Source organism: Biomphalaria glabrata, chromosome 9 (assembly GCF_947242115.1).
Source record: "Biomphalaria glabrata chromosome 9, xgBioGlab47.1, whole genome shotgun sequence".
Classification (NCBI taxonomy): domain Eukaryota; kingdom Metazoa; phylum Mollusca; class Gastropoda; family Planorbidae; genus Biomphalaria; species Biomphalaria glabrata.
In genome coordinates this window covers 10580738-10608710 of record NC_074719.1, presented here as the reverse complement: position 1 = coordinate 10608710, position 27973 = coordinate 10580738, and the positions used below count along the sequence as shown (strand labels likewise).

General features: G+C 36.3%; 3 protein-coding genes across 10 annotated transcripts; 2 read left to right on the top strand and 1 right to left on the bottom strand.

Moving 5' to 3' along the window:
• Positions 1-261: 261 nt before the first annotated feature.
• On the bottom strand, positions 262-24282 carry LOC106052888 (uncharacterized). 4 transcript variants are annotated; one of them, XM_056040488.1, is made up of 3 exons: positions 24129-24282; positions 3887-3943; positions 262-2349 (listed from the first exon to the last, which is right to left on the bottom strand). In XM_056040488.1, exons 1-3 carry the CDS (start codon positions 24229-24231, stop codon positions 1403-1405), a joined length of 1107 nt encoding a protein of 368 aa, XP_055896463.1. In that variant the 5' UTR covers positions 24232-24282; the 3' UTR covers positions 262-1402. The 4 variants fall into 4 exon arrangements, with proteins under 4 accessions (XP_055896463.1, XP_055896465.1, XP_055896464.1 ...); XM_056040490.1 differs by lacking the exon at positions 24129-24282 and adding an exon at positions 11083-11172 and having other exon boundaries at positions 264-2349; XM_056040489.1 differs by lacking the exon at positions 24129-24282 and adding an exon at positions 8869-9028 and having other exon boundaries at positions 264-2349.
• LOC106076322 (uncharacterized) lies at positions 15630-22715 on the top strand. Of its 4 annotated transcripts, XM_056040492.1 has the most exons (6): positions 15631-15778; positions 17900-18115; positions 18915-18968; positions 19257-19308; positions 19388-19426; positions 20515-22715. In XM_056040492.1, the coding sequence occupies exons 2-6, from the start codon at positions 18110-18112 to the stop codon at positions 21462-21464; spliced, it is 1101 nt and encodes a 366-aa protein (XP_055896467.1). In that variant the 5' UTR covers positions 15631-15778; positions 17900-18109; the 3' UTR covers positions 21465-22715. The 4 variants fall into 4 exon arrangements, with proteins under 4 accessions (XP_055896468.1, XP_055896467.1, XP_055896470.1 ...); XM_056040493.1 differs by lacking the exon at positions 17900-18115 and having other exon boundaries at positions 15630-15778; XM_056040495.1 differs by lacking the exon at positions 17900-18115 and having other exon boundaries at positions 15631-15827.
• LOC106058209 (uncharacterized) lies at positions 22762-27973 on the top strand. Of its 2 annotated transcripts, XM_056040486.1 has the most exons (5): positions 22762-22922; positions 24030-24094; positions 24580-24625; positions 25002-25046; positions 25249-27973. In XM_056040486.1, the coding sequence occupies exons 2-5, from the start codon at positions 24044-24046 to the stop codon at positions 26232-26234; spliced, it is 1128 nt and encodes a 375-aa protein (XP_055896461.1). In that variant the 5' UTR covers positions 22762-22922; positions 24030-24043; the 3' UTR covers positions 26235-27973. The 2 variants fall into 2 exon arrangements, with proteins under 2 accessions (XP_055896461.1, XP_055896462.1); XM_056040487.1 differs by lacking the exon at positions 24030-24094 and having other exon boundaries at positions 22763-22922.

The following is a 27973-nucleotide window of genomic DNA, read 5'->3' as shown; positions in this document are numbered from 1 at the left end:
AAAAAATCAAAGTGTCAACACCACAGCAGAGTAATGTGATGAACATGAAGTGTGAAAATGTCTATTACATGTAGAGTTCAGTATTGAAATAGTGTATTTGGTTCTCTTGTGTATCTAGAATCTAGATCATTCATTTTTCTATCTCATGTATATAACAAGGAAATGTTTATTAAGCACATATTTTGTTTGTCTCTATTGAGTGTTATGTAATATTGTAATACACTAGAAATACTAAGGAAATAAATTAATAAACATTTTTTTTATTTACATTTGTTCACATGTACAATTTGTTCATACCAAACAATACAAATGTTCAAGTTCTTTACATGATAATAATTCAATTTAATAATAATTTAATTTATAGAGCGCTGCAGACCAACAGGATGTAGGCTCAAGGCGCTGTGATAACATGGCAAACATACACACGAGACCTAACATTACAAACATACACACGAGACCTAACATGACAAACATAAACACGAGACCTAACATGACAAACATAAACACGAGACCTAACATGACAAACTCATCTGAAAAAAGATTTGAACAGATTGGTCATAATAAAAGATTCGATCAACACATATTAATAATATTATTTAACAATTTTTTTTTATCAACAAAACATATCTTTCAAATGTAAAAGAATTGATCATTTGATACAAGATGAGACAGTCAAAGCATCCAGAAGCCTAATCCTGATCTTTGAAAACATGTAGATCAAAGTCATCATCAAACATATCTTCTAGACTTCACTATTAGATCATTGTTAACGATAGGTCTCTCATTGCAGAAGTAAAAGTTTCTAGTCTTTAAGTTCCACAAGCTTGTAGTTATTACTTCAAAAATTCCTGATAAAAATGGCTTAAAAAAAAGCCCTCGTGTAACGGTACGTTACTTTTCAAAACATAAGAAAACTTTAGTACTCTATAAAGTTCTTAAAATACCTAAGTACTAAACTACTAAACTAAAACATAGATCCTAATCTAAAAGTACTTCCAAAAAATAAAATCATATCCTAACAGTGCAAAAATTCCTACAAAATAAGGTACAATACCAAAAATAAGACTAGTCTAAAAGTTGAAGTCTAATTTAAAAATACAATAAAAATTCTAACAGTTCTTAAAATTCCTAATCTATAAGTACTAAAAAAAATCCTAGTATGATAGCTCTTTAAGGAATAATCTAGAAGTACTAAAAATACCATAGTCTAACAATTCTTTAAGATCCTATGCTAACAAAAAAAGACATAAAGAAATGAATCTAATAATAGAAAAACTTCCTTGCCTGATGTTATATGACCTCATTCAAGAGTGAAAAAAACTAAACTTCCAATTCTGACTAGCCGTGGGTCATTACTCGAATGTTTAATACTGGTACATCCAAGAGATCCGCATTATGTAGTTCACCAAACTCTACCAACTCCACTGAAATTATTGTCAGAATCTGAAGTTCCACTGTGAACAAGCTGATATCCCCTCGACCACCTTCCACTATACCCCACACAGTGGACAGTGGCGCCACTGCTTCCTGGACATGTACATGTGGTGTAGGTAAACTTGTTGAAATCGTCTTCGAACTGGTGTTTTTTGATCCACTGACCGATGCTGATCTGTTTCGGACATCCGTGAGGGTGAGAAACCATGAAGGCGAGTCGGTCTTCATCTCTTGAAGTTTTGAACTTGTCATAGACACATCGCCAGTTATCGTTCAAGTGGGTCCTAGTTCTGATGAGTTTGTCTATGATTTCTGTATCACAGGTCACACAGTTAAGCTTGCACCAGTCTCTGTCCAGGCTTACTTCCTCAATTTTGACCATATCGAGAATATACAAGGGGCTATCTTTCGTGTCGTAGAACAGTCTGCAAGAAGTATTTCCGGCCTCCAGCTTATCGAACACAACATGAGCAGCGGTCAGCACTTCCACGTTCCACCACACCTTGCTAGGCGAGTCCGAGCTCTGGCACCTGTGACAGCAACATGCCCGGTCACCCACAGCTTCACCGTCTCCACCTACAACGTCGGTACATTTGGTCACTTCATAGACCCGGCCGCTGCCAAGTCTTAACATTTCGCTACCCCTCACTTGATAGAAAGGATACGGCACTTTTGTGTCTGGCCAAAACTCTGGCCTCCCAGGACTGGTCATTTTGACGTCGATTCTAACCGTCAAGTCTGCGACGTATTTAATCACCTCGTACAGGTGTTCGTCACGGTGAGATCTTGGAAGATGTTCAATGCTGAAGGACTCCACAGGAACAAACTGTGTATGACCAGGATTCTTTTTACAAAGTACCAAACACTTGTGTAGCTCAGCCTCTCCACCTTCGGACATCTGAGTCTCATGCTCTCCTGGACAAGAAGAAATAATACATATTAAAACTATGAATTATAGTTAGATATTAAACTCATACTTTCTATAAGAACATGTTATACCGATGATTTTAACAATTATTATTGCTGCATTTTAATTAGTGCTTGGTATCAAATTATAAACCATAGACGAAATAAAAAGGCTTTCAGCAATGCTCCGATGCGTTATCTTATTTACAGCAAAGTTCAGTTTCACGTTAGAGTCTTTTTGTTTTGTTTCTGGTTACTTATTAAGGAATGAAAGTGAACTAATTCGAAAACTATAATTAAAAAACTCTAATTGAGATAAAAAAAATTTAATGTTATAATTTAAAAAGTTCTATCAAATCTCAAAGCGAGTTTCAATGTTAACTGATGGTCCAGAATTAGACGAAGGCTAAGGGAAGTAACTTATACCATTACATGAAGTCATATTATTGTGTTTAACTCTCTTCAATATTACTAGGAGAGTCAATAAGTAGGCCAACTTTCGTACTATGGTACCATTTATGCTAACACGTCACAATGTTAACACAGTAACAATGATATAAAAATAAGTATCTCACACTAACATCAATAAGAAACCATGAGTATTACAACAATGATTACTAGGATGTATTGCTGGCCACAAGTTTCTCGGTATTTGAGTAAATAACATCCTAGCGTAAAACTTTTCGTCCAGTTCGAGGGTTTCTAATGATTTCTGAAGTTGTACATGAAAAAGGAATTGGCAAGAGACGAGGCAAGGGCGAGAAGCAGGCGCTGAAACCAGTGGAAGGGAAGGGGATTGCCAGCCCTGACTTGCTACCCACTTAGTACTCAAACCACTTCTGACTAGCAGCTATACCATAACAGGGGAAATGCTTCGGGAGTCAATCTTGAGGAAAATCAGAAGCCAGCGATCCTTAGGCAGCTTGAAGTATACAGTGCTGTGCCCTTGCTGAGCTCGCGATGCAGCTAATCCGAAACTGCATCGGCACTTGCTGTTCTTTTGGATACATCTGGAGCGTGGAGGAGGTCCTGCCTTGGACGTTCATGCCAATAAGGCGACTCCAGAAAGAGTTTCATATCTTCAAGAGGAAAAGACTGAACAAGCTGAGCATGCCAATAAGGCGACTCCAGAAAGAGTTTCATATCTTCAAGAGGAAAAGACTGAAAAAGCTGAGCATGCCAATAAGGCGACTCCAGAAAGAGTTTCATATCTTCAAGAGGAAAAGACTGAAAAAGCTGAGCATGCCAATAAGGCGACTCCAGAAAGAGTTTCATATCTTCAAGAGGAAAAGACTGAACAAGCTGAACATTAAGTGCTGTACAAATGACTTGCTGTACAGCGTTGAGCCCTTGTGGAACTGCGACTAACCTGTTTCTCATTGTAAGCTATGGTCTTTCTACGACTGGTGCTCACTTATAAATGTACTCTGCTATGTTATGTGTTTGAGAAATTCATTAGATCTAAATTAAAAATTAAATTATTAAATAGGTTTTTGTTATATGCATAAACTATTCTTGAATTTAAAAAAAATAAGTATTAACTTGCCTGGAATATTGTAGAAGCAGTTCTTCTTTCCCCCTGACTGATCATTCATGTTGGGAACTGACGAGAGAACAAAACAGAAATGTGTTTGTGTCAATGGTAAGCCGCAGGTAAATGAAAACAATACAATATAGAGACCCCTAGAGCTACCTGTTTCTTGGAACAGTTTTACTAGAGACAAATACACAGTAGGTCACAGATACACACACACACGCACACTTGTGCAAAATGTTCATTCAAACAATGTATTGGGCGTCACCCAAGTGAAAACTTAGATTCAATAGCAAAGTACGAAATCTTAAGTTGTATTGAAAAATGGATGAATCCTTTCTTAAATTAAGCTTTACCGAAACCTGTAATTGTAATCGTTTACCTAACTCTCAGTAATTTAATAACATTAATGATCCTAGATCGAAGTTCTAGATTTAATCCCTATTAGTCTTTAAGATCGTGTCAACATTACAGAGTCTCTCAATCCAAATAGGAACTAGTGGATCAAACCCAAAATATTAAAAACGCAGTGGAATGCTGTAAGCCTGATTCCAATCCTCATTACTAACATTTACAAAGTTCACACAATTGACCTGAGATCCTTTAAAAGGATTAAAACACCATTATGGCTCTATCTAATGAATGAAATGTCATTTTCATACCACACTGTCTCCCAATCATAAGTCTTAATTTGATTTGATCTCATACTCAGCTGGAAAAAAAAAGTAAATTTACAAAACCAATGTAACTGTTGTTAATCTTTACATAATAAAGGGTTTGATCCCTCGCCACTGGGCATCTCCCAAAATATACCACCATTTTACCGACCAACTCTTTAAACATTGGTAGCTTCGGTGGCAATTTTTTAAAAAAGTTTCAGCTACTATTGTCATCATCAAAGCCTTTCAAATTTATATTCATTGTAGATGTTTAAATTAAAACCCATAATTAAATAAAGAAGAAAAAAAAAGACTTCAGCTTAAATATCATTTGGGTTCGAACACATTGTTAGAATTAATTCAATAACAAAGATGAATATTATTTTTGGGGTTATCAAAGAAAGATTCGCCAGAAGTTAAATGTAAGTGGGTCTGCCTCAATGCATGTTACTGCGGACTGCTTGTGACCGAGAGGAATACAAAATATCGTCAATTTGGAAAGCGTACACAGGTCAAAGGTCAACCAATCAGGGGATGTGGTCAAGAAGTCTGTGCTACAAAAGCAACAATAAAAGAATATGAAACTCTTGATGGATAATACTCTTCACGGAGACTCTGAAAAACTGCGGTTTTTCTTAACCTGGGTATTTCACCCTACATTTAGGGGCTCCTAAAGAAGAGATTGAAGTTTCTCCTCTTTTTTTTTCTGAAGTAACGTCTGTAATATATTAAAGAAGAGGTCGTGGCCAAAGCGTGTTGGAAGCATGCACTATTTGGGCATAATAGTCAATAGAGAAAGAGAGTGAACAAGTCTGTGTGTGCGTGTTAGAGGGACTGAGAGGAAGGTGGTTTGGTAGGTGGGGGGCTAGAGAATGACGTAGATAATGGTAGATGGGATATATACTAAAGGCCGTTAGGCTTATGCACTGTAAAACGTTTTTATCAAACCCAGTAGATCAGTGAATCGCGAACCACGGCCCGTGCGCATTTCTGGCCTTACGATGTGCAGCTATCTAAACTTTCGAAATTAACATGAAGCTGTTCTGCTACATTTGATGTGTCCCACTAAGCTTTACTGTTATTATTATTATTATTTGTTTTTATTGCGGTTATCTGGCCCATGACTGAAAAAAAAAAAGACAACACGGCAGTAGAAAATGCGTAGTGTAGACTACATTATGTATTTTAGCAGAAGAGATTGCCCAACTATTTGACACCAAACGTTTTAATATATCACTAAATTGACAGTAGACACTGCAATTTGTCCAGACTATTTATGCATTTGTTTTATTTACATCTCGCAATGTTTTCTCACGGTTTAATGACATCTAGATCAAGATCTGGTTCAGGCAGGCCAAAGTTCTGATCATAATGCCAGTGAACTAAAGTCTAGTCTAGTAGAGACTACTACAAATACTAAACAAGACATTCCATACCAAGTACTTTTTTTTAAAAAGCTTTACTATATTTAGCTTTAAAACCAGAACAACATCTAGATACGGATTTAAATAACCTACGTTCTCTAAAAATGGATTCTATGTGCGCTATGACGCCTATATATAGCATAGTATACCTCAAGTAAACACTGGAGTTGAGTGTCGTAGATAACAATAGAGAAGGAATACGACAGACTTGTCAACATTGTCAATGAGATTGACTTTGATTGTGTTTTGTGGTCTTATGGCTGTACGAAGTACTTGAGAGACTATTTACAAAGTGTAGATAAAGCAAGTAGACATTTATTACTGACAAGCTTTTTTTGATATATGTATAAATACAAAGACGTAGATACGTTAATCCACACAATAAATGATTATGGTGAAGCTGTTTTAAAAGAATATTAATTGACACTTCAAATTTATCAAATTAAAAGTAATAATTTAGGAAACAAAAAAAAGTTGAAGTCATTTTGTTACTACGTTTAAGGCATTGTACCCTTGTCGGAAAATTAAGGATAAGTGTGGAATTTCACATGACCAATGGGACCCAGTTGCGACCTGCATATTTTGCAAGACTCACTACAGACAAGTCTGGGTTCTATATAAGTGTTCATTTTGTCCTCTGCACCTCTGCAAGGGCTTTCATTAGGATTCACCATGATGTTATTGCTCGTACCAAATAGGTGGCCATCCCAGAGGAGAAAATGAAATAAAATTCATAACCTATATAATCAGTGCAAAGTGCACTGCAGGACTGTAAAGCGAGCTAAGTGTTGTCAGGACTCTTACTAAATGAGTCTTCTTCTAATTTTGCTAAAAATGCGTTAATCCATGAAAGATGCCTTCACACTATAGTGGGCATAACGCTGGCAAGACTACATGACAAGAAACCATGTTCTGCTGGATGTCGGTGTGGACAGTATAGAGGCACTGGGTTGAACACCTATCCCGCATGGGAGACGACCGCATGCAATAGGCGATCTTCTTTGGCGTGCCTAAAGGAGGACGGCGTAATCGGAATCGAGGACATTGTCATTATTATTTTATTATCTTTTGGTAATACAAAATTACAGTAGCTACTAATAGACTTTGTTAGAATGAATTCCGTGTGACTATCTTCGGTAATTAAAATACGCTGAATGTATTGTGAATAAGAAATATCTATTAAATAATTGTCAAACGTCTATTACAAGTTCACCAAGATGTTTCTAAAATTTTACTTTGCACCCCGAGATAATTTTTGTTCTAATAATAGATCAAGTGTACCTGTCCACATCTGCGTCTTGCTGTTGACAAAATTTCTGAGATCACGTGAATTAAAATAAGCAAATATTGTCTTGACCTGGAAACGCATGGAGTTTAGTTCAAGCGATAATCTCCCTGGTCACATGAGTAGTGTCCCCTCTTCATCACATTAGATGATTAGACCCAAAGACTTTTTAGCCTACATAGTTTAAAAATATTTTAAAGGACAAGATTTTTGTTTCTGTTTTTTTTCATAGGGGTCGCTGTAATCAGGTGGACCTGACAAGTAACAAGATACCAGTGGGCCTGAGGGCTTAATCCACGACCAGTTTAGAGCCCGCAGATTTTAATGACTTAATGACCCTTCACTAGTCTCCAGGGCGGATACTGATTAGTTCAGCATAAGCTGTAGATCCTGGCCAGAGCTTTTGCAAGTGAGTTTGATGATGATGATGACCAGTGAGCCTGGGGTCAAGATTATGATTTTCCACACCTTCAAAACTAGCAGGTTGAGTCTGGCAAAAAACTATAACTAAAGATCCTCTCCCGGGATATGGAATGGACAATGATGACTAGGAAATGCTAACTCTTGATAGATCCTTCTAGCATGTATCCTTGAATATCGGTGCCTCAAGCTACAATTACTAAATTTCATCAGTGTAGCCAAAAAGGGGTTTGGCGGTTTGCTCCCTCCTCCAATAAAAAAAATAGAGTAAAACTATAGTTACCATTTTCTACCAGTTGCTTGGCTCCATTAATAAAATGCAACGAGTAGCAGATTTTTTAATAAAAGAGGGGCCGGATAATGCACTGTAGGCACCTCGGATTGATTTTTTAAAGTTTTAAATCCCGGAAACAATGCATGACTATTGGCGCTCCCCCCCCCAGACCTTCTGGCTGTCATTCTACTAACGAAAGGAAGAACCTATTCTGGGGTACAGAAAACGGCCGAAATAATGAAAGGTCAGAATGTAATAAAGATTAATTACGTATGCACACACACCCATACATACATATATAAATACTTATATATAAATACATACTCACACAAACACATATAATTATATTTTATGTATATATATATGGATGAGAGAAGGAAAAAAAAAAGCTCCCTAGCCCCCCCCCCCCCTTCCACGAAAAAAAATCCTGGCTACAATCAAGCTGTGCATAGATGAAATATCAAATCTGTTTATTTTCTATTTTTATTTTAATATCTGTCTTCAGCCCCTGTGGCATTTTACGTCTCGAGAGACGATCTTTTCCCTTTGCAACTTCTTGTGTGGCTAAAGAGGCCAAACCTTGATATTATTTTATTTTTATATTTTATACGCACACCAAGAGCATTTGCATAACCTGGGATGTGTTTTAGTTTCAGGCATCCTTCGACATTTGATCAATACTTGTACAAAGCAACATGTCTGACTGCAACTTGCAGTAACACTAAATTGAAATACACAGATGTATTGGATGAGTTTACAGTAGTGTTTGTATCATCACGAATAAACGATCAATCCTATAGAATGGGTAGGATCTAGTTTCTGTTCTATTTTATACAGTAGAAAGAGAGGTCTTCAAAGCTTATTTATCACGAATGTTTACATAGCAATAATACATTTTTTGTACAGATTCACAAATGTTCAAATATTCTTACCAGATTGAAGCCATGTATTTAATATTCAATATGTATTCCATAGATTTGAACGTGTTAAAAAAGTCTGATTTGTTTAGGTCGACTAGTTGTCTATGTTTATGATCACATGCTTGTTCTCCATTCACCCAGCAAACAGGATTTCCCAGCGCTTTAATCCTTGAACTTTAGTTCTTAAAATAGAAACTAAATATAGAAACTTTGTAACAAGCCTGCGTAACACTGTGCATGTAACGTCATTCAACTGTGTCTGAACATTGTATGTGCCCCTGGACAATATGAGTAATCCTTTTTGTACAGCAGTCGTTTTGAAAGGTGTGCAGATTACGTCGCATGGGTTTATAAATAGATCTAACAATTTTCCCTTCAGCCAAAGACTTTTTACTCAGTAGACGAAAAAATTGTTGATTAAACCACTTTCCTATCTTTTGTTTATAGACGGGTCAGTCAGATACTTGACTTGACCATTGATCCGTTACCTTCAACTTTATCTATCCTATAGTTTGTTGAGCCGTTGGGGCAACACCCATGATCTGTCGGCCGCTGTCTTCCTCCATTCCTCTCTGTGTTTTGCCTTCAGTAGAATCTCTTCCAGTGAAAAGTCTGTCCACTTTTTGATGTCTTCCCATCGCTTTATTAGTCCGCCTCATTTTCTTGTACTTAGTACTGTTACCTGTAGGAAGATCTTTGCGAGCCATGAGGACCTTCTGATATGGTCGCCAAAAATTTTATTTTGTGTATTTTTGTCAATAGTCATCAGGTCATCGCAGGGCTCAAATCGCCTTTGTAATCCTATTTCGAGTCTCCTCATTTGTGATGCGGTTTTTGTATGTGATGCCAAACATCCTAATCTATAGCATTACATTTTTAAGGCTGGAATCCGCTTCTCTAGATCTGCATTTAGAGTCCACGATTAGCAAGCATTCAAAAAAATGGGGCCAAGGAGTGCGTCAGTTTGATGTTGGTGTTGAGGGCTATTCCTTGATCTTTTAAAATTTTTTTGAGATTTACAAGTCCATCTGTGGACGGTGCAATTCTGGCCAGTTGTTCAGGTTTGGTTCCTACGTTTGAAACGATAGCTCCAAAAGTTATTTAAAACTACTAATACTTGACATCTTTTCGACTCTATTACTGATGTCCATTCTAAAGCCAAGAGGCTGTTGATCATAATGTGTGGGTTTTTTTTGTGCATACGACATGCTGAAGAAGTCTTGTCTATGAGAATCACCAAGTCAGCTATCTAGTTTTCTGTCCCTGCCAGACCATCTTTGTCATCCGCAAAGCGTAAGTTAGTAATTCTTCATTCTCCCATGCTTACTGTTTCTTCGCAACTATCAGAGCATCAAAAACATCCTCCGTTATCTTTTAAAGAAAGATTTTGAAAGTAGTGAAAGCAGCACTGATTGAGTGGTTAAGCGCTTGGCTTCCGAACCTGGGGTCATGGGTTCGAATCTCAGTGAACACTGGGATTTTGAATTTCGAGACTTTTAGGGCGCCTCTGAGTCCACCCAACTCAAATGGGTGCCTGACGTAAGTTAGGAAAAGTAAAGGCGGTTGGTCGTTGAAACAGATGAACTTAACATTATCTGCCCTAAAGATCTGAAAGGGGAACTTTACTTTGAAATTAGACAGCCTTGTCTCACTCCGAGATTTCAAACCAGTGCTCAATTGTGTTATTGAAGTACGTAGCACTCGTGGCCTGCTTGTAAAGGGTTCTAGATGACTTAATGTTTTTATTTACATTTTACTTTTTCAGTGTCGCCACAGAGTGCTCCATGCCAGACTCCGATGAAAGCCTTCTTGAAATCAACAAAGACCTAAAAGAGATTCTATCTTAGTGTTGGAAGTATTTCTCAGAGAGTATCCTGAGATTTAAGTTTTGTTATGTTGTGCTGCGGCCTTGTCTAAAACCCGCTTGTTCCTCTAATATATATATATCTATTTGTCGGCTTGGATACCATTTAATATTAATTAAAAAAAATAGTTAATATTAATAAGACACAGAAAATATATAATGTTAAAACGCTTAAAGGAGACTAGATCTTGGTCATTTGAGGGGTACAAATTGCTAGCTACTGCGTAAGTGCGACTGTTATATTTTATATATTTTTTTTAGAAATTCTGTGATAGTTTTGAACAGAAAAAAAAAAGCGTGGAAAGTAATTATCAAAGCTTAATTATCTTTTACACTTTCAATTCAATGTTTTTACTAATTACCTTTTCAGACAAGTGAATTCAATTAAAATTTGGTTGAAGATACTCCATGCATTTGTAGGTGTGAAAAATGAAAGGGAAAATGTCAATCTGCAATAAGGAAATAAAAAAGCTGGCAAGGTAAAAAAAAAAAAAAGAGACTCTTTAACTATTGGCTTCCTTATTATGTGACTGCACTAAGAAGTACATTGATTTATTATTTTTAGTTTCTATAATGTTTGCGACGTTTCTTTAGGAATGAAGATTATTACGTCTGCGCCAAAACGTCATTCATGACGTCAGGGTATGGTAGCGGGCTGAGGGTCGAACACAGGACCAAAGTGATGACAGTCTGAAGAGCATACCACACGACTTGCCAACCATTTTATTATTGAGCTCTACAATGCAAACGTTTATATTGAAATGACTACAATCTTTTCCAAACAGCGCCAGTACAAAGTGCCCACTATTTTAATGAGTAGTTTGAAACAACGTAGTATTTTGGTGTCAACACATTGACATGGTCTTGACATTGACCTACAAATGTATCCTGGCGATAAAGCGACAGCTACATTCCAATCTTACCCTGATTGGTTCTACGCGGACCTATACTTTGTACCGTAATGCCTTGTGTGCACACTGCATAATGAATTTGCGTTAGTCTAATTCTGAACAATATATATATATAGAGAGAGAGAGACAGACAGAGACAGAGAGAGAGAGAGAGAAACAGACAGACAGAGAGAGAGAGAGAGAGAGATTTATGTACCTTTTAACACGTTATGAATGCAAACCAAATTTTTCTCTTAATATATTTTGACGAAGCTTATATCAACTCTGTCTCAGTCTGTCTGTTGTTTAAATTTTGAGCACGATATTTCTCCCATGCCATGTCTCGGATCAAGTTGAAACTTTTCGCAATTATTAATTTTACCTAACAAAACATGAATCAATAAAAAAAAACAAAATTAACCAGTTTGAAAAGGTGTAATTAGTGTAATTAATTGTGTAATTGTAATTTATTTATTGTACCTAATAATAATAAATCAATTAAATAATAAAACTAATTAATCAATAAATTAGTTTAATATTTGATATCGAAAAAAGGAAATAAATTCTACATTATTGAGAGATAAAGTTGCAAATGTGGAAGACTTCCCCTTAGATAAGCTTTTATTTTTAAAAGATATTTTTTTATTTTGCTAGTTACTATTATTTCATTAAAAGTCCTTAATGGGGTCAAAGTTCAAACTTGACAACTTGAAAACGTGTGTCCAGCGCCAAATTTACTTGTAGCCAACACAATCTATATCTTAGGACCCCAAAGAAATATTTAGCACTGACATATAATATTTGGTCTAATATCGGGTCCATTATCTCAGATAAGTTAGAGCCTTTTCAATTCTAAAGACGGCACTGCCTATGTCTCATCTTCTTGTTGTTTTTTCCTCCCAAAGATCTCAGTCTGTAGCACTAGCGGATCCAGAACTTTGGAGTGGGGGGGGGCGATTTTTTTCCAAACCCTAACCCTAACGCCCAGGAAACCCTAACCCTGTACATAAACGTGCGTACAGCATATATATATATATATATATATATATATATATATATATATATATATATATATATATATATATATTATATATATATATATATAATAATAATAATAATAAGCAGTATTTCTCAGTATTTTCTTGCATTCTTCACTGCAGAAACGCATTCTCCTGACATCTAAAGCTCTTTATCCATCAGTGGAGTTCGGGGCGAAGCCCCGACGCCAAAAAGCGTTTTCTTGCATTTTTCACTGCAGAAACGCATTCTCCTGACATCTACAGCTCTTCATCCATCATTGGAGTTCGGGGCGAAGCCCCGACGCCAAAAGCGTTTTCTTGCATTTTTCACTGCAGAAATGCCTGCTCCTGACATCTACAGCTCACTATTCATCCGTGAATTTCGGGGCGAAGCCCCGACGCTTAAAGCGTTTTCATGCATTTTTCACTGAAGAAACGCATTCTCCTGACGTTTACAGCTCATTATTAATCAGTGGAGTTCGGGGCGTAGCCCCGACGCCAAAAGCGTTTTCTTGCATTTTTCACTGCAGAAATGCCTGCTCCTGACATCTACAGCTCACTATTCATCCGTGAATTTCGGGGCGAAGCCCCGACGCTTAAAGCGTTTTCATGCATTTTTCACTGAAGAAACGCATTCTCCTGACGTTTACAGCTCATTATTAATCAGTGGAGTTCGGGGCGTAGCCCCGACGCCAAAAGCGTTTTCTTGCATTCTTCACTGCAGAAACGCATTCTCCTGACATCTAAAGCTCTTTATCCATCATTGGAGTTCGGGGCGAAGCCCCGACGCCTAAAGCGTTTTCTTGCATTTTTTTCACTGCAGAAATGCCTGCTCCTGACAACTACAGCTCACTATTCATCAGTGATTTTCGAGGCGACGCTTAAAGCGTTTTCATGCATTATTCACTGAAGAAACGCATTCTCCTGAGATCTGCAGCTCATTATTAATCAGTGGAGTTCGGGGCGAAGCCCCGACGCCAAAAGCGTTTTCTTGCATTTTTCACTGCAGAAACGCCTGCTCCTGACATCTACAGCTCACTATTCATCAGTGGAGTTCGGGGCCGCGACGCTAAAAGCAATTTCTTGCATTTTCATTTTTTTTTACATTTTGTAATTTCTTAACTATAATACAAAAAGAAAAATTATTGCTTTGTCCGATAAGGGAAAGGAGATGGCATGTATCGCCCCTCCCACCTTTTTCCTATTATATTTACTAATCATAAAATTTGAGATTAGAGTGTGGTGCGACATAATATACAAATGGTTTCACATATCAATTATATAGATATTCAACTATTTTTGTTCACAAACTATAATTCCTCCATAAAAATAGGACCACTCCCCACTCAGAGGGGTAGAGCGGGGAGGGCAGTACATGCAATCGCCCCCCCCCCTTTAACCCACGGAATCGGCCAAGATACCAGAAGGGGAGCGACATAATATCAAATTTATATATCAATTCAACTAATCTTGCTCACAAACTATGATTTCTCCTTAAAAGTAGGACCGCCCCCCCCCCCCACTCAAAGGGTTTAGGTGGGAAGGGCAGTAGAGGTTTCGCCCCCCCCCCCACACCAATCGGACAACAGGGGAACGACATAATATAGAGATTGGTTAAAATATCAATAAGTTTTAATCATATAGATATTTAATTGATTCTTTTAGCAAGCTGTGATTTCTACAAATAAATTGGACCGCCCCCCCCACTCAAAAGTTTGTGGTTGGGGGGGGGGCGGATTGATGCTATCGCCCCCTCCCGACCCAACCTAATCGGCCAACATACTAGAGGGGGGGGCGAAATAATCTAAAAATAGTTTGAAATATAAATAATTAGTATATATTATTAACATAAGTAATAAATTCGAATACAAATTGTGTGACTTCTATACTAAAATTCATCCGCCCCCCCCCCTTCGGGGGCGGGGGGGTCGGCCGAGTGGGGGGGGGCGATCGCCCCTACCGCCCCCCCCTGGATCCGCCAGTGGTCTGTAGTTACCAGCTTTCTTCATACGCAGTGCTGCCGTAGTTCAAGTCTGAGCAGTGGCCTCTACGTTGAAACAATCTACACGTTGGAACCAAACATGCATGTTGAATATATAAGAAAATAAGGGAAATTGTCAATTCACAAGCATTCCTTTTCATTCTTCACAGATATGACATGCTTTAAGATTTATTACTACTATTAGGTGGGTTTATATTGAATCTTTAAGAAGAAAAAGGAAATAAACGAAAACCATGAACAGTGTTTCCATTGTTTCCTACAAACAAGAAAAACGTTTAAAATACTTTTTTTTTTTAAAGAAAATATCTCCTCAATACAATTTAGAGGCCGATTGTTTTTGTTCTTAATAACTAATGAATGCTAGATTTAAAAATAAAGGAACATTTTTAACCCCATTCAACTCCCCTCCCCCCCCCCACCCACCGCTCGAGAAAGAATCCTGGTCATACGTATATCCATAAATGGACAGCCCCTAACGTGGTAGCTAAGGAGCCAACTTGCTATACCTGAGATAGAAGGAAACACCTGGTTTGCACGCGGCCTCAGAACGAGACAGCTGGAGGTCACTCACAGAGGCCGCGGGATACACATTTGAGACCAAAAGAAAATCCGCTGCCGAGGACAGACGTAGACGGCGAAAAGAGAAAATCTAAATCGACCACCGGCGGACAATGGTTATGCCTGCGCTAGATGTGGCAAAATAAATAGGTCATAGCTGGGGCTGCGTATCCACGGGAAATTCTGCATTCCTCGTGAATCTTCGGACTCGAAGACAAGCCTTAGTTTTATATCCATGGGTCAATCTAGTCGAGAATGTTAAAAACTCTACTAAGTCAGTGAGTTTCTTGGCTGATTCAGGCAACCCGTTCCATTCTCTAATGGAAGAAGAGAGAAAAAACAACAACATAAAAATGTCCTCGGTCGTTCATTTCGTGTCATTGTCAGCCAGTTTGAAATCAGTCAAGTGTGACAAGAGTTACGTGCTGTGTCGAGTGTCTAAGACTTGTTTCCAAGAATGAACAGACCAAACACATTAACCAGTAACAAACGAGACACTGCTGTGTTAGACATTGTTTTATTATTGTTCTAGTCTGCTTCTATAGACAGACTGTAGACAGACTCATACCAAACCATTTGTTTTTCAACGGTAGGTACATCAAATCTACCAATTTTATACCTTAGTAGTGTTATAGAGTGTAAGTGTGCGTCTGTGTGTTTCATAAGTGATATAGAATATAGAAAGGGAGTTAGTTGCAGATATAGCATTAATTTAATTTTAGTCTTGTAGATACAAGATAGGCGGCGCTGTCATAAACTGTGCTAAGTACGTCAGACAACGATGCTAGAGTATATATACTATATAGACTACATCTTTAATCTTATATCAGTTTATTTCATGTCATCTCAAGTTGAGTTTGTCTATATTGAATAATAGTGCAGTAAAAGTTATATTTAGTTTGTGTTTACAAAAAAAAAAGTTTAATCAAGTTGTTCCAAGTTCTATAAAATAAAATATAAATACGCCTTCATCGCTTTAGTTGTCTACTAGAGATCTGGTGCTACAAGTCAACGACCTAAAAACACCAAGATGTAGATACCCTACTGTTACAGATTGTATCGTTAGAATGACTAGCTCGTTGGCCACACTGAGAAAATATCTAGTCTGACCGTTATAAGTTTTCAAAGTAGGAAAACAAAATAATGTAAATTTGACTTGAAGACTAGAAAATCTTTATCTTGAACAAACTATTTAGGCGTTCGGGTATTCCGCTTGTAGACATAATCCATTCAGAAAGATACTGGCTCCATAAGTTGTATAAATAAGGTATTGTCTTTAAAAAATACACACAAAAAAAAACAACTATTTTTGTATGTTTTTCTTCTTTAATTTCTCAACAGTAAATAACAGTTTTAAAAAATTATAGAAATGAAATGTAGTCAAAGGATGTCGCTCTGACAATGTTAGATGTGACTGGAGAATATTTCAAGAGCTGTGTCTAATGGGCAGTAGGCCACACAATAAGATCAGTAACACAGTCTTATTAAGTGTACGCCTGACACGGGGTGACCTCAATTCAAATAATTATCGTAAGATCAACTTTACTAACACGTAATTCTTTTGCAAATGCAAGCTGTTTGTTAGAAAATAAACACAGACACACACATGCACGCACACACACACATACGTACATACATACTATATATATATATATATATATTCTTTACAATGAGAAGGCTTAAAACACTGGTTTTAATTTTACCCAGCGTTGTCCATTGTAGTTGTATTGAAGAAACAAGCTAAATATTTAACAAAAAATGTAAAAACCAAAATTAAGAAAAACAAAACAAAGATTATTGAAAGGAAAAAAAACTCCACACTTACAACTTCACATCTCAATATTGTATAAGTTATTTCCTTTATTTAGATGTCAAAAAAAAATTAATTACCAAAAAATTCATGGATTAATTGGTTAATCTTTTAATTACTTTGTTAGATACAATAAATAATTGTTTCAAGTTTCAACTTTGGGACCTGTCCGAGAATGCGTGTGGGAGAAAAAACGTGTACAATTATCTAAGGGGACAAAACACTACATAAATTGCCAAATCTGTCAATACTGAAGGATTAATTTCCCTTTTATAAATAAAATAATTAAGTACCAATAATACATTTATTGGATAATATTTTTTTAGCGGCCCCCGAGAGGGGAATAGACGCCATTAGTTTTGTGTGGTCTGTCTGTCTGTCCGTCCGTCCCTCAGTCCGTCCGCCCGTCCGTCCCGTTTACATCATTAGGCCTACATTACAATTATCAAGATCAACGAGATGTATGGCTTACTGAAAAAAACGTCATCAATGTCTGTTCTGTTTATGTAGAATGTTGTTATTGTTATTTTTAAATAAAAAGAGTCGTTGAAATCACAACAAATTCACAATAACGAATCAATATATCAGTCTTAGATTACAAATAATTCTCAACAAATCTGTTTCACGTATCTAGATAAAAGTAAATTCAATGCTGGCATAACGACAGTGCTATGCAAGCATTACTTATAATATAAAAAAACAACGGCATGTAAATGTAGGTCATTTGTGTGTCGCTGTGTAGACAATATCGACAACATCATTACACGTGTCGCCTTTGATGTTGCAAAACATGCTCTGATTCATAAGTGAGATGTAATGCTTAATAAATTAACCAACGTGAACTGAGACTTCACTCAACAAGGCTAGGCATTTCGTCTAAGTTATTATTCTCTTATCTAGATTCTAGAATATAGATGTGCAGCATTCGAAAATCTTAAAGGAATAAGGGGTGAAACCAACGTGGATCAAGCGTCTAGGAACACTTGCCTGTTAGACTAAATACCTATTACATTACAGCTGTCACTCCAATATTGACTGGCTTAGTTACAACAGAAGTGTCTAACTCAGTTGTGTGTCTTGCTGTTTCCTGAGACAGAACTCCATACATACATGCAGGTCTATTGATATTGTATTTTTACTTTATTATTTTAATGATTTCATATAGATTTTTTAATAATCGTAATAATTATTATAGGTTATTATTTACAATCCTAGAGATGTATTCTATAAATATCATCTATCTAGACATCTTATTTTGTTAAATCAAACATTCATTCATCTATCTAGACATCTTATCTTGATATACCAAACATTCAATCATCTATCTAGACATCTTATCTTGTTATACCAAACATTCATTTATCTATCTAGACATCTTATCTTGTTATACCAAACATTCATTCATCTATCTAGACATCTTATCTTGTTATACCAAACATTCATTCATCTATCTAGACATCTTATCTTGCTATCTTTACTTCTGATACGAGATAATTACATCCTTCACGTACCCATGTATCAAACTATTCACGCAAGCTAGACAGTGAACTAAACTAAGTCGGATTTGCATGAAATTTTGCACAAAAGTTGCTTTTACCTCTAATGTGCTCGCTTAGAAACGGTTTTCATGGATTCGCAATCAGAGCGATGTAATTTGCGAAAAATCTCAAGTGTGTGTTTCTATTTCATTTGGGGGAGGATATTTTGTGTTTAATACGTTTTGTGGAGGTGGGGCTATTTATCTGGAAAAAAAAATCCAGTATTTATGTCAATAAATATTTGTATAAATAAAAAAAAAATTTAAACGAGCTTGAAGCTTTAAAAATTGCTATTGTTTTGTCAGTGTTATAATAAAACCATTCTCTTAAAATTGATTTTAAAAATTAAAAAATAAAACATAATTATCACCAAACAGAAAGAAACAATGAAACCTACAAAAAGAAAAAGAAAATTGATAGATCAAAAACAGGTAAATAATTCAGTGTCTGTTATTATAAAGCGATCAAACGTATTATCATCTATTGATGCTTACTTTATGTTCTAGACCTCTGTGTACACTACACAGGCCAATGTTTCAATGACTCGCAAAATAGTAAAACACACGATCGCTTTTATTTAAAAATGTAATGAAATTTTATTTCTAGCTATCTGTAATTAATCTGTAGATTCTATATTAATTGAAAGGTTTAAATAAAATCATGTGTCGATATGGTAAATATCTAAAGAAACTTGTTTTTACTGGGTTTTTTTTTTTCAGGTTTCTTTGAAGTCGAAGAATAGCCGCCATCATGAAACTAAATATCTTAAAGGTAATACATCTTAATCAAATAAGTTTTAAATTATTTGTATCTATTTTGATTAATACTTTGACTTTATTTTCCACCCTAGGAAAACCTGCCGGTCAGTCTGTACCAAGCAAGTTTTTCGGTAAGTACACTAGAGTAAACTTTAAAAAAAAGTTTTGTACTGTTCCGAAATAATACTAGTCGACCGGCGGCGTAGCATACGCCGCTATTTTGCAGGGCCGGCCTTAGGCCACTGCAAACTATGCGACCGAGGTGGGTTCTACACTTTCATAAGACCCGCGCTAATTCTAGGTGTATAAATTATTAAATTAAACTATTTTATAACTCATAACAGATTTCCCGCGGCCTACTGTCGATTTATCAGGAGCTCCTGCAAATCTCCTGAAATTGCAAAATATACGAAAAAAGTCCTGGAAATATCCGGAAATTATTAAAATCTTTTTAAAACTCATACAAATCTCCTGAAATATATAGACAAAAAATGTCATTTTGGGCGTCATTCAATATGGAAAACGCCAATCCTACGCGCGATTAAAAAAAAAGCCATTATCACGTAATTGTGGAATGTGGTGAAAGAAGCTTCTCGCGCCTCAAACTAATGAAGAATTACTTGAGGTCAACATTTCTCAAAGATAGATTGAAACATTTGGTAATTCTTGCTATGTAGCGTGATCTATGTAGGAAATAGAATTCTTATGACTTAGCTACACGCAAGGGCCACTAACTTATATAACAACGTGAAGAGCCAGATTACATAACAGTGACGTAATATTTAATTTATTTAAAAACAAATTCCAGACACTCAATTGGGGGCCCGGGGTGATCTTGAAATTCTCCCCCCTCCCCCCACCCTAGTTACGCCACTGTAAGAAATTTTCTTTGCATGGCCAGTTTTTCTGTGAAGTCACAGGCATCTTAGTGATGAACTGTTATGGTGATGAAATACTATAATGACGAATTGCTATAATGATGAAATGTTGCAATGATGAAATGTCTCGTATGATGAGATATCAGGGAACCAATTCAAACATACATTTAAAGTTTAGCCTTACAATCCCTGAACCAAACAATGATAAATGTTATTGTTCTTCTGGTTGAAATCAATGGCCTAGACAAAAATAATGTTTTCTGATTCAATTTCTACCTAGATGCTAGATATATTTATTAAGATATTGACATTGTTTTTAATTAGACTGAAATTCTCATCAGGTAAACATGAAACCCAGGTCTCAGAACACGGAGAGGTCAACTTGCATAAACATGTTATCAGTTGCAAGAAGAACCCAGGTCATACAAAATTCATACCCATCGAATCATTTTGTTTGAATCATCTCCCCAAATATTATCGAGATGCGGAACTTTATGACCTTATCAAAGTAGTCGCTGAACTAGCAGTCCGGGTGGAGGTCAAAGTGACCAGTCCACGTAGAGTAGAGTTTTGGCCAGACTCGGACGCGCCTTACCCATTCTACAACTCTGTGAGTACGAAATCGTCACGCTACGGGAGTGGGGAGTTGATGAATGTCATCAAGTGGGCAGAAGGAGCCGGATATGACGTCATCGGCGATAGGTATGAGTCCGATTCCATGGACTGTCCCTGCTGCAAATGCCAAGACTGCGGTCAGCCCAGCCGTGTGTGGTGGGAGTTCACAGTGCTTACAGCCACTCATGTGGTCTTCGATGACGTGGAGGCTGACCAAACCGTCTGTCGGCTTTTCTATGACACTCAAAGCAGCCCAGGCACCATTCTAGACCACGGGAGGATCTACAGGTCAAGCATTCGTGAAGACGTCTGCGTTTTAAGCTTTACAACTTGTGATAACCACGACCTGGGCAACCTTTTATTCGGGAACGTTGAAAACTGGTTCAAACTTTGGCAGAAGCTGCAAGAGAAGTTTGAACGATCTAGATTCACCTTTATAGTGTCCCACCCCCATGGTTGTCCAAAGCAGGTCAGCTTCGGTCAGTGGGTTCATAATTACGTAGTGGACAGATCCAGTGACCAGAGAGACATGAGCAAGTTGACCTACACCACATGTACATGTCCAGGCAGCAGTGGTGCAGGGGTATTTTGTGTGGGCTTTGGCGAACATGTGCATAGTGGGAGTTTTGACACTAAACTTAATGTCAGTGGCTTTGGTTTTTCTAACTGGAACTAGTTGGAAAGTTATTTCTCACTAATGTACAAAGTCTATCTATATAACTAGCAAGTCACATATTTAACTCAAAGTAAATGCATCTCTCTATTTTTTTAAATATCATTTTATTGCCATTGCATTCTTCGTTAATAGATTGATTAAAGAGATTGTCAGATATTTTTTAAACATGTACATATCCCATATATTTGATAGACTTTATAACTGTGTTGACGCAATAAATCTGAACTCATAAAGTGTGAGAATATGGACGAAAGAAAAATAGACAACGAAAGAGAATCAGGGGCGAGAAAGGAAGGAGGTCGGAAGATATAAGGACAAATATAAAATAAAAAATCCTTAAAAAAAACAAAACAAACTTATCTAAGTGAAAAAAAACTCCGCACATCACTCAATAATGTAGAAATATTTCTCTTAAGGGAACAAAACCCTACAAATGTAGCCATAGCAGTGAATGCTATAGGATTAATTCCCCTTGTGGGATGATACAAATCAATCAATTACCATTAACTAATTTACTAATTGGCTAAATTTTTGTATTGATTCATGTCTTGCCTATGCAGTGAATACATGTGTAAAGTTTCAACTTGATCCGAGGATGATTGTGGGAGACAGAGCATGATCACACTGTTTACCAGAGGGAGTTGATATAGGCCTAAGCTTTGTTAGAAGCATGGAGACAGAGCATGATCACACTGTTTACCAGAGGGAGTTGATATAGGCCTAAGCTTTGTTAAAAGCATGGAGACAGAGCATGGTCACACTGTTTACCAGAGGGAGTTGATATAGGCCTAAGCTTTGTTAGAAGCATGGAGACAGAGCATGATCACATTGTTTACCAGAGGGAGTTGATATAGGCCTAAGCTTTGTTAGAAGCATGGAGACAGAGCATGATCACATTGTTTACCAGAGGGAGTTGATATAGGCCTAAGCTTTGTTAGAAGCTTGGAGACAGAGAGAAACAAAGTGGGAAAAATAATAGGCAAAGAAATTAAAGAAAAACAGTAATAGAAATATATCAAAAGTTGAGTTTTAAACCCAACTCTCTAACTTGTCTGGCGCAGTGTTTTTATTCCTGGATGTTAAATGAGTACAGAAGAAAAAGCACGACTTAACCCTTAAAGTGCTGAGCTGTTTTACAGTGAGTGCATAAACAATGGAATTACAATTCTGATGTTTAAAGGCTAAACTACCGCACACGTTTTAAGGGTTAAAGGTTTCGTGAAGTTTGACTCTAAAACTTTTTAACTTTTTTAGAAAAATGCTTTTTTTCGTTTAAGTAATTGGAAATTTCCAATTATTATCAGAGGTGCTTAAACACTGCAACGCATTCCGGGATTGGTCCTACTTTTAAATCTAGCACCCGGATGAATCCGCTGCACAGTGTTAAATGTGTATAGTGTGTATGACATTCAATACTTCACATCACTTTGTAGACATATCAAATCAACGTATAAACATGTGAGTACACTTTTATAGTCTTATGTATATCATACTTTGAAATTAGTCGCTCTTGGCTCTAGCCTCATAAAATATTTATAAAGTTTGGCTTTGACAAATGGAATAGTTATAGCCTACTACAATATGTTTTTCTATGTGCACTTGAAAATAGCCTCATTTAGTGAAACGTTACGCTGTTAGAATATTCAAATCCGGTTCAGAGAATTTACTTGGTAGAGAGTTACCAGTATCATGGTTGATGGCCGTTGATCTCCTTCTCTATGTAAAAAAAAACGTTGACCTACCTTATCTACGGATATAAAATTTTGGCAATAATCTGATATAGAATCAAATGGGGTCTGTCAAGACCCTCACAGTGTAAAGATCAAAGTTCACGCATTTTCCCCAGTTTTTTACCTATTGTCAAACTTCACTGAAGAAAATACTTTACCCTATCAATTTTGTGTATAAACCTCGCGATATTTTTGTAACATGAGTTCGGATAACGTAAAGCGTAAGTGTACAATATAGAAAACTAAACATGGGCTCACGGAAATCTCCTAAGATTTAAAAAAAAACTTCTGAAAAATAGACAAAAATGGTCATAGTGGGATGTCATTCAATTACATGAGGTCAATAATTCACGATAACTTGCTAGTTCTTTTGAGCGTGATCTATGTAGAAAACATACTTTTGATATATATATATATATATATGGAAGCCAGCAAATTCTAGCCAGCATTTTTTTTCATCATCAAATCAATGAACTTCTAAGTAGTAACTGAACAAGTAGTACTTCCACTGTAGTACATTTGTAAGGATAAGTTACTGCTGTAGTTAGACTAGCCTAGGCACCCTTCTAGATTCTAGTAGCCAATCTTTAGCTAATTCTTAAAAAAATCTTCTAAGTAGCAATTCAACAAGTTGTGCTTTCACTGAGGTACAACGGTAATGATAACCTAATATTGTCATTAACTCATATTGGCTAATTAGGGGTTGATTCACCATACCGATTATATGGCATTTTTTATAAATAGAGATCAAAGATAAATAGATTGATGAATAATTTTAACTTTTATTTATTTGGATCTGGTAAGAGAATAGATTCAACGTTTTTGTATTTCACAGCAAGACCTATATAAATGAAGCGTAAATCTCTACTTAAAGAAGACAGGTTTCGAAAAACAAAGAAGGTACTATTAATGTTATGTCTGTATGCTTACCTACCTGTATGTAAGAATACACTGGCCAGTTTCAAATAGTTTAGAAAAAAGAGATTAATTCTATATAGCCCATACAGAAGTAGGACCAATACCCACACCAACGCCATGCGTCATTCGGTTACGCTTCAGTTAAAAGCTATGAAAAAATATATTGATATAATCAATAACAAAATCTATTGCATTGATACTTCAGGATTTCCCGAGTCCAAAATGACTTTAAGGATTACAGTATCAAATATAAAAATACATAAACTTATTTTGAAAAAAAAATATTTCTATACTATGGATTAAAATAGAGCATTTGTATAAATTGTATTAAAATAAGTATTTATTTGTAGTACTGAGTTTGTCATCAACTGTATGCTCAACACTATAATTTATCTTACTTTTTTTCTTTTTTTTTTTTTGCCCTAGAAATAAATGAAAATATTTTATTTTTTTTTATATTGTCACAGATGAAAAAGAAATCGAAAAAGACGACCAGTACCAATCATGTCGCAGGTAATACAATTTTTTAAATTGGTAATGAGCAGGGGTGGGCAAGTTATGTTCCGCGTGCCACATGAGGCCCGCATGCGTGACCTTTTTAATTAGATGTACGCGAATGAGTCTAAGTTAGTACCCAAGGAACATTTCTGCCAAGTTTTATCAAGATCTGTAATACGGTTTTGATTTCTACACGGGGAAATACATTCATACATACATTCATACATTCATACGCCTTACTTTCTACTTTATATATTAGATATAGAAACTATTTATATATGCACCCCCTCAATAGAAAAAGGTTGCCAACCTTTGGTATAGAGAGATTAAGTAATGTAACTAACTTGAAACGAAATATGACTTTCAACTGCATTTCTTTTTTAATATCTAGATAAGAAGTCTGGTCTGTCTCTAATTAGCACTCTTGGTCTTTTCGGTAAGTGCAATAGTTCATTGTTTAATAACGATTTCGATATAGCAAGAGGATCTATCAATCTAGTTGCATATATTGCGAATACAGAAAGTTGTTGGGAGTTTAATAGTTTATTTTTTCACTATTTTCTACGTATCAATGTATTGCTAACACGTTGTTTCTGTGAGGTAATACATATTTCATATCTGTATTTTATTTGTTATAGGTAGCCATGAGACACAGGTGTCGGTACACGGTGAAGTTGACCTACATAAACATGTGAAAGATTGTCAGAAGAATCCAGGTCACAAAAAATTTATTCCAGTGGAATCATTTCACCTGAATAGCCTGCCCAGATGTTTCCGAGATAGTCTGCTTTATCAGCTGATCAAAGTGACCTGCGATCTTGCAGTCCGGGTAGAGGTCAAATGGACCAGCCCTCGACGAGTAGAGTTTTGGCCAGAGTCTCAGCAGCCCTATCCGTTTTACAACTCTCAGACTACATCTGCCTCCAGATTTGGCAGCGGGGCGCTGATAAACGTTATAAAACGCCAAAACGGGATTGGCTCTGATATCTATGGCCAAATATACGACCTGGAGACCAGACGCTGCCCGTGTCAAAAGTGCCAAGAATCTGATAACCCAAGCAGAATTTGGTGGGAGTTTATTATCTTTACAGCAACCCACGTTGTCTTTGACGAATATGAGGCCGAACATACCGTCTGTAGACTGTTCTACGACTCTAATACAAGTAAAGGTTTCATACTAGACCAAGCGAGTATGTATAGGTCAAGCATTGGGGAAGACACTTGCGATTTGAGTTTTGTTTTTTGTGACAAACAGGATTTAGGCATCAAAATGTTTCAAATGATGACCACGTGGTCCATTCTCTGGCAGAAAGTTGAAGAAAAGTTCCATCGCTCTAGATTGGCATTTATAGTCTCACACCCACATGGTTGTGCCAAGCAGGTCAGCTTCGGCCAGTGGGTGAAATCTTATGAATGGGAAAGCTACAATCGTGACCTGGATTTGACCAAGCTGACCTATACCACCAGTACATGTCCAGGCAGTAGTGGCGCTGCTGTTTACTGTGTGGGCTTCAATGAAATTGTGCATAGTGGGATGTTGAATTCCAAGCTAAATGTCAGTGGTATTGGTTTCTCCTACTTGAAGAGCCGCAATTTTAGTTTATCAAGGCGTATAAGAACCTGACAAGTGTTTCTAACTATACACGCACATTTTAGTAATGTGAATCGTTATGAAAGAGAAACACAAGGTTTCACTGGCAAGAATAGTTTTAAGTAGAAACGAAAAAATGTAAGATATGTTCTATATTTTGACAGTGGTATAACACGTTGGCCTTGTGTTGGTAGTAGAGGAGAGGAATTAATTCAGAAGACGATCTACACAAGGAAAATGAAAAGTGTTTACAATACCTCCAAGTCTGAATTTCATGTAACCTGGAACCAGGATCCAGGAACCTGGAAAGCTGATCTCACAAACGGCTCTAACGATTTGCCTAGAAATGTACGTATGTTGCTAACTATTCACCATTCACAGTAACAAACACGGGAAGCTATTTAGTAAGGGAGATAACTATTTACCATATTGTAATGACTTAAGTGAGGCAACTCAACGAGGCACATATATCTTTATTTACACGACATCACAGGTACACAAAACAACATCTATCTTAGGCACAGTCTTTTCACTTCGGCTCTCGACTTGGGCGGAAATCGTTCTCCTCCTAATGTCAACATCCTTTTCTAGTCTGGTTACTAGAAGTGCGCATCTCTGCACTAGCCTGGATAGCGGTGCGCATGGGAAGAGTCATAACATTATTTATGCTGTTTTAGATTTTTTGTCAACACAATTTATTTTACAATTTGTATTGCTAAATTGAGTAAGTTCAGTCTTATTAACTACTACATTTACCAACAAAAAATGTTTACTTTTTTTTTAAGAGAAACAAAATCTATTTAGTATGGTTATAACATAATTTAAAACAACAATTAATTTTCACCTTTCCCTTGGTCTGCTGGTATTTATTATGCACATGTACCCCTCTTACCCCCTTAATCTCTGCCAGTTACTTTTGATATAATTACATTCTGATATTCTTTCTGGAAATGTTGAAACCTGCCTTTTTAGCTTCCTTTGTGGACCGCTTTGTGTTTGTGTTTCCACCCAAACTGTCTTTGTAACCTTGTTTAAAAAATATTATATTATATTGGAAGATATTTGAAGTTTTGTAATGGAGGTATTGTCTTTACAAAAAAAAAATGTAATTTTTAATGTTTTTATATTTAGTCTTCAGGTTTGACTACAAATGAAAAATTGCTTATAAGAAACTATTGTTTATTGTTCCTGTGGTTTTGTTTTAAAACTATACTTAAATTCAATAATGAAAATAGCGTTATATATTAAAATGAAAATTATTATTTTTTTAAATTGATCTTTGCTTTTATCAAGCAAGAGAATGTACGTGTTCACATAGAGACACTGGTACATATTGAGCATTTTTTAAACTAGTTTTTCATTTAATTAATCTTAGACAAACATAACATACTTCATTGAAGAAAAACTTAAGATTTATCTGTTCAAAACAGTTTTTTAATAAAGATTAATTTGTCATTTTAACAACATTTTTATTTCAAAATATGTTATCATAGCGCCTAGAGCATAATTATTAATTAACAGCGCTATATAAGTTTATTTAATTATTATTTTTAAAAGTGATTGTATATTATGTTCATCAAACGATAACCCCTGAGATCCTGGCTACTTACTGTGAGTAATACATATATGAAAATGAATGTTTTAATCAGTATCTAGTTAAACAATCTGTTACAGTCTATGGTTAGATTTTTCTTTATTTTCTTTTAGAGTTAAAAAGGTAACCTAACAATGTACAATGTATGCTTTTTGATAAGAACATTCAAATAAATTAA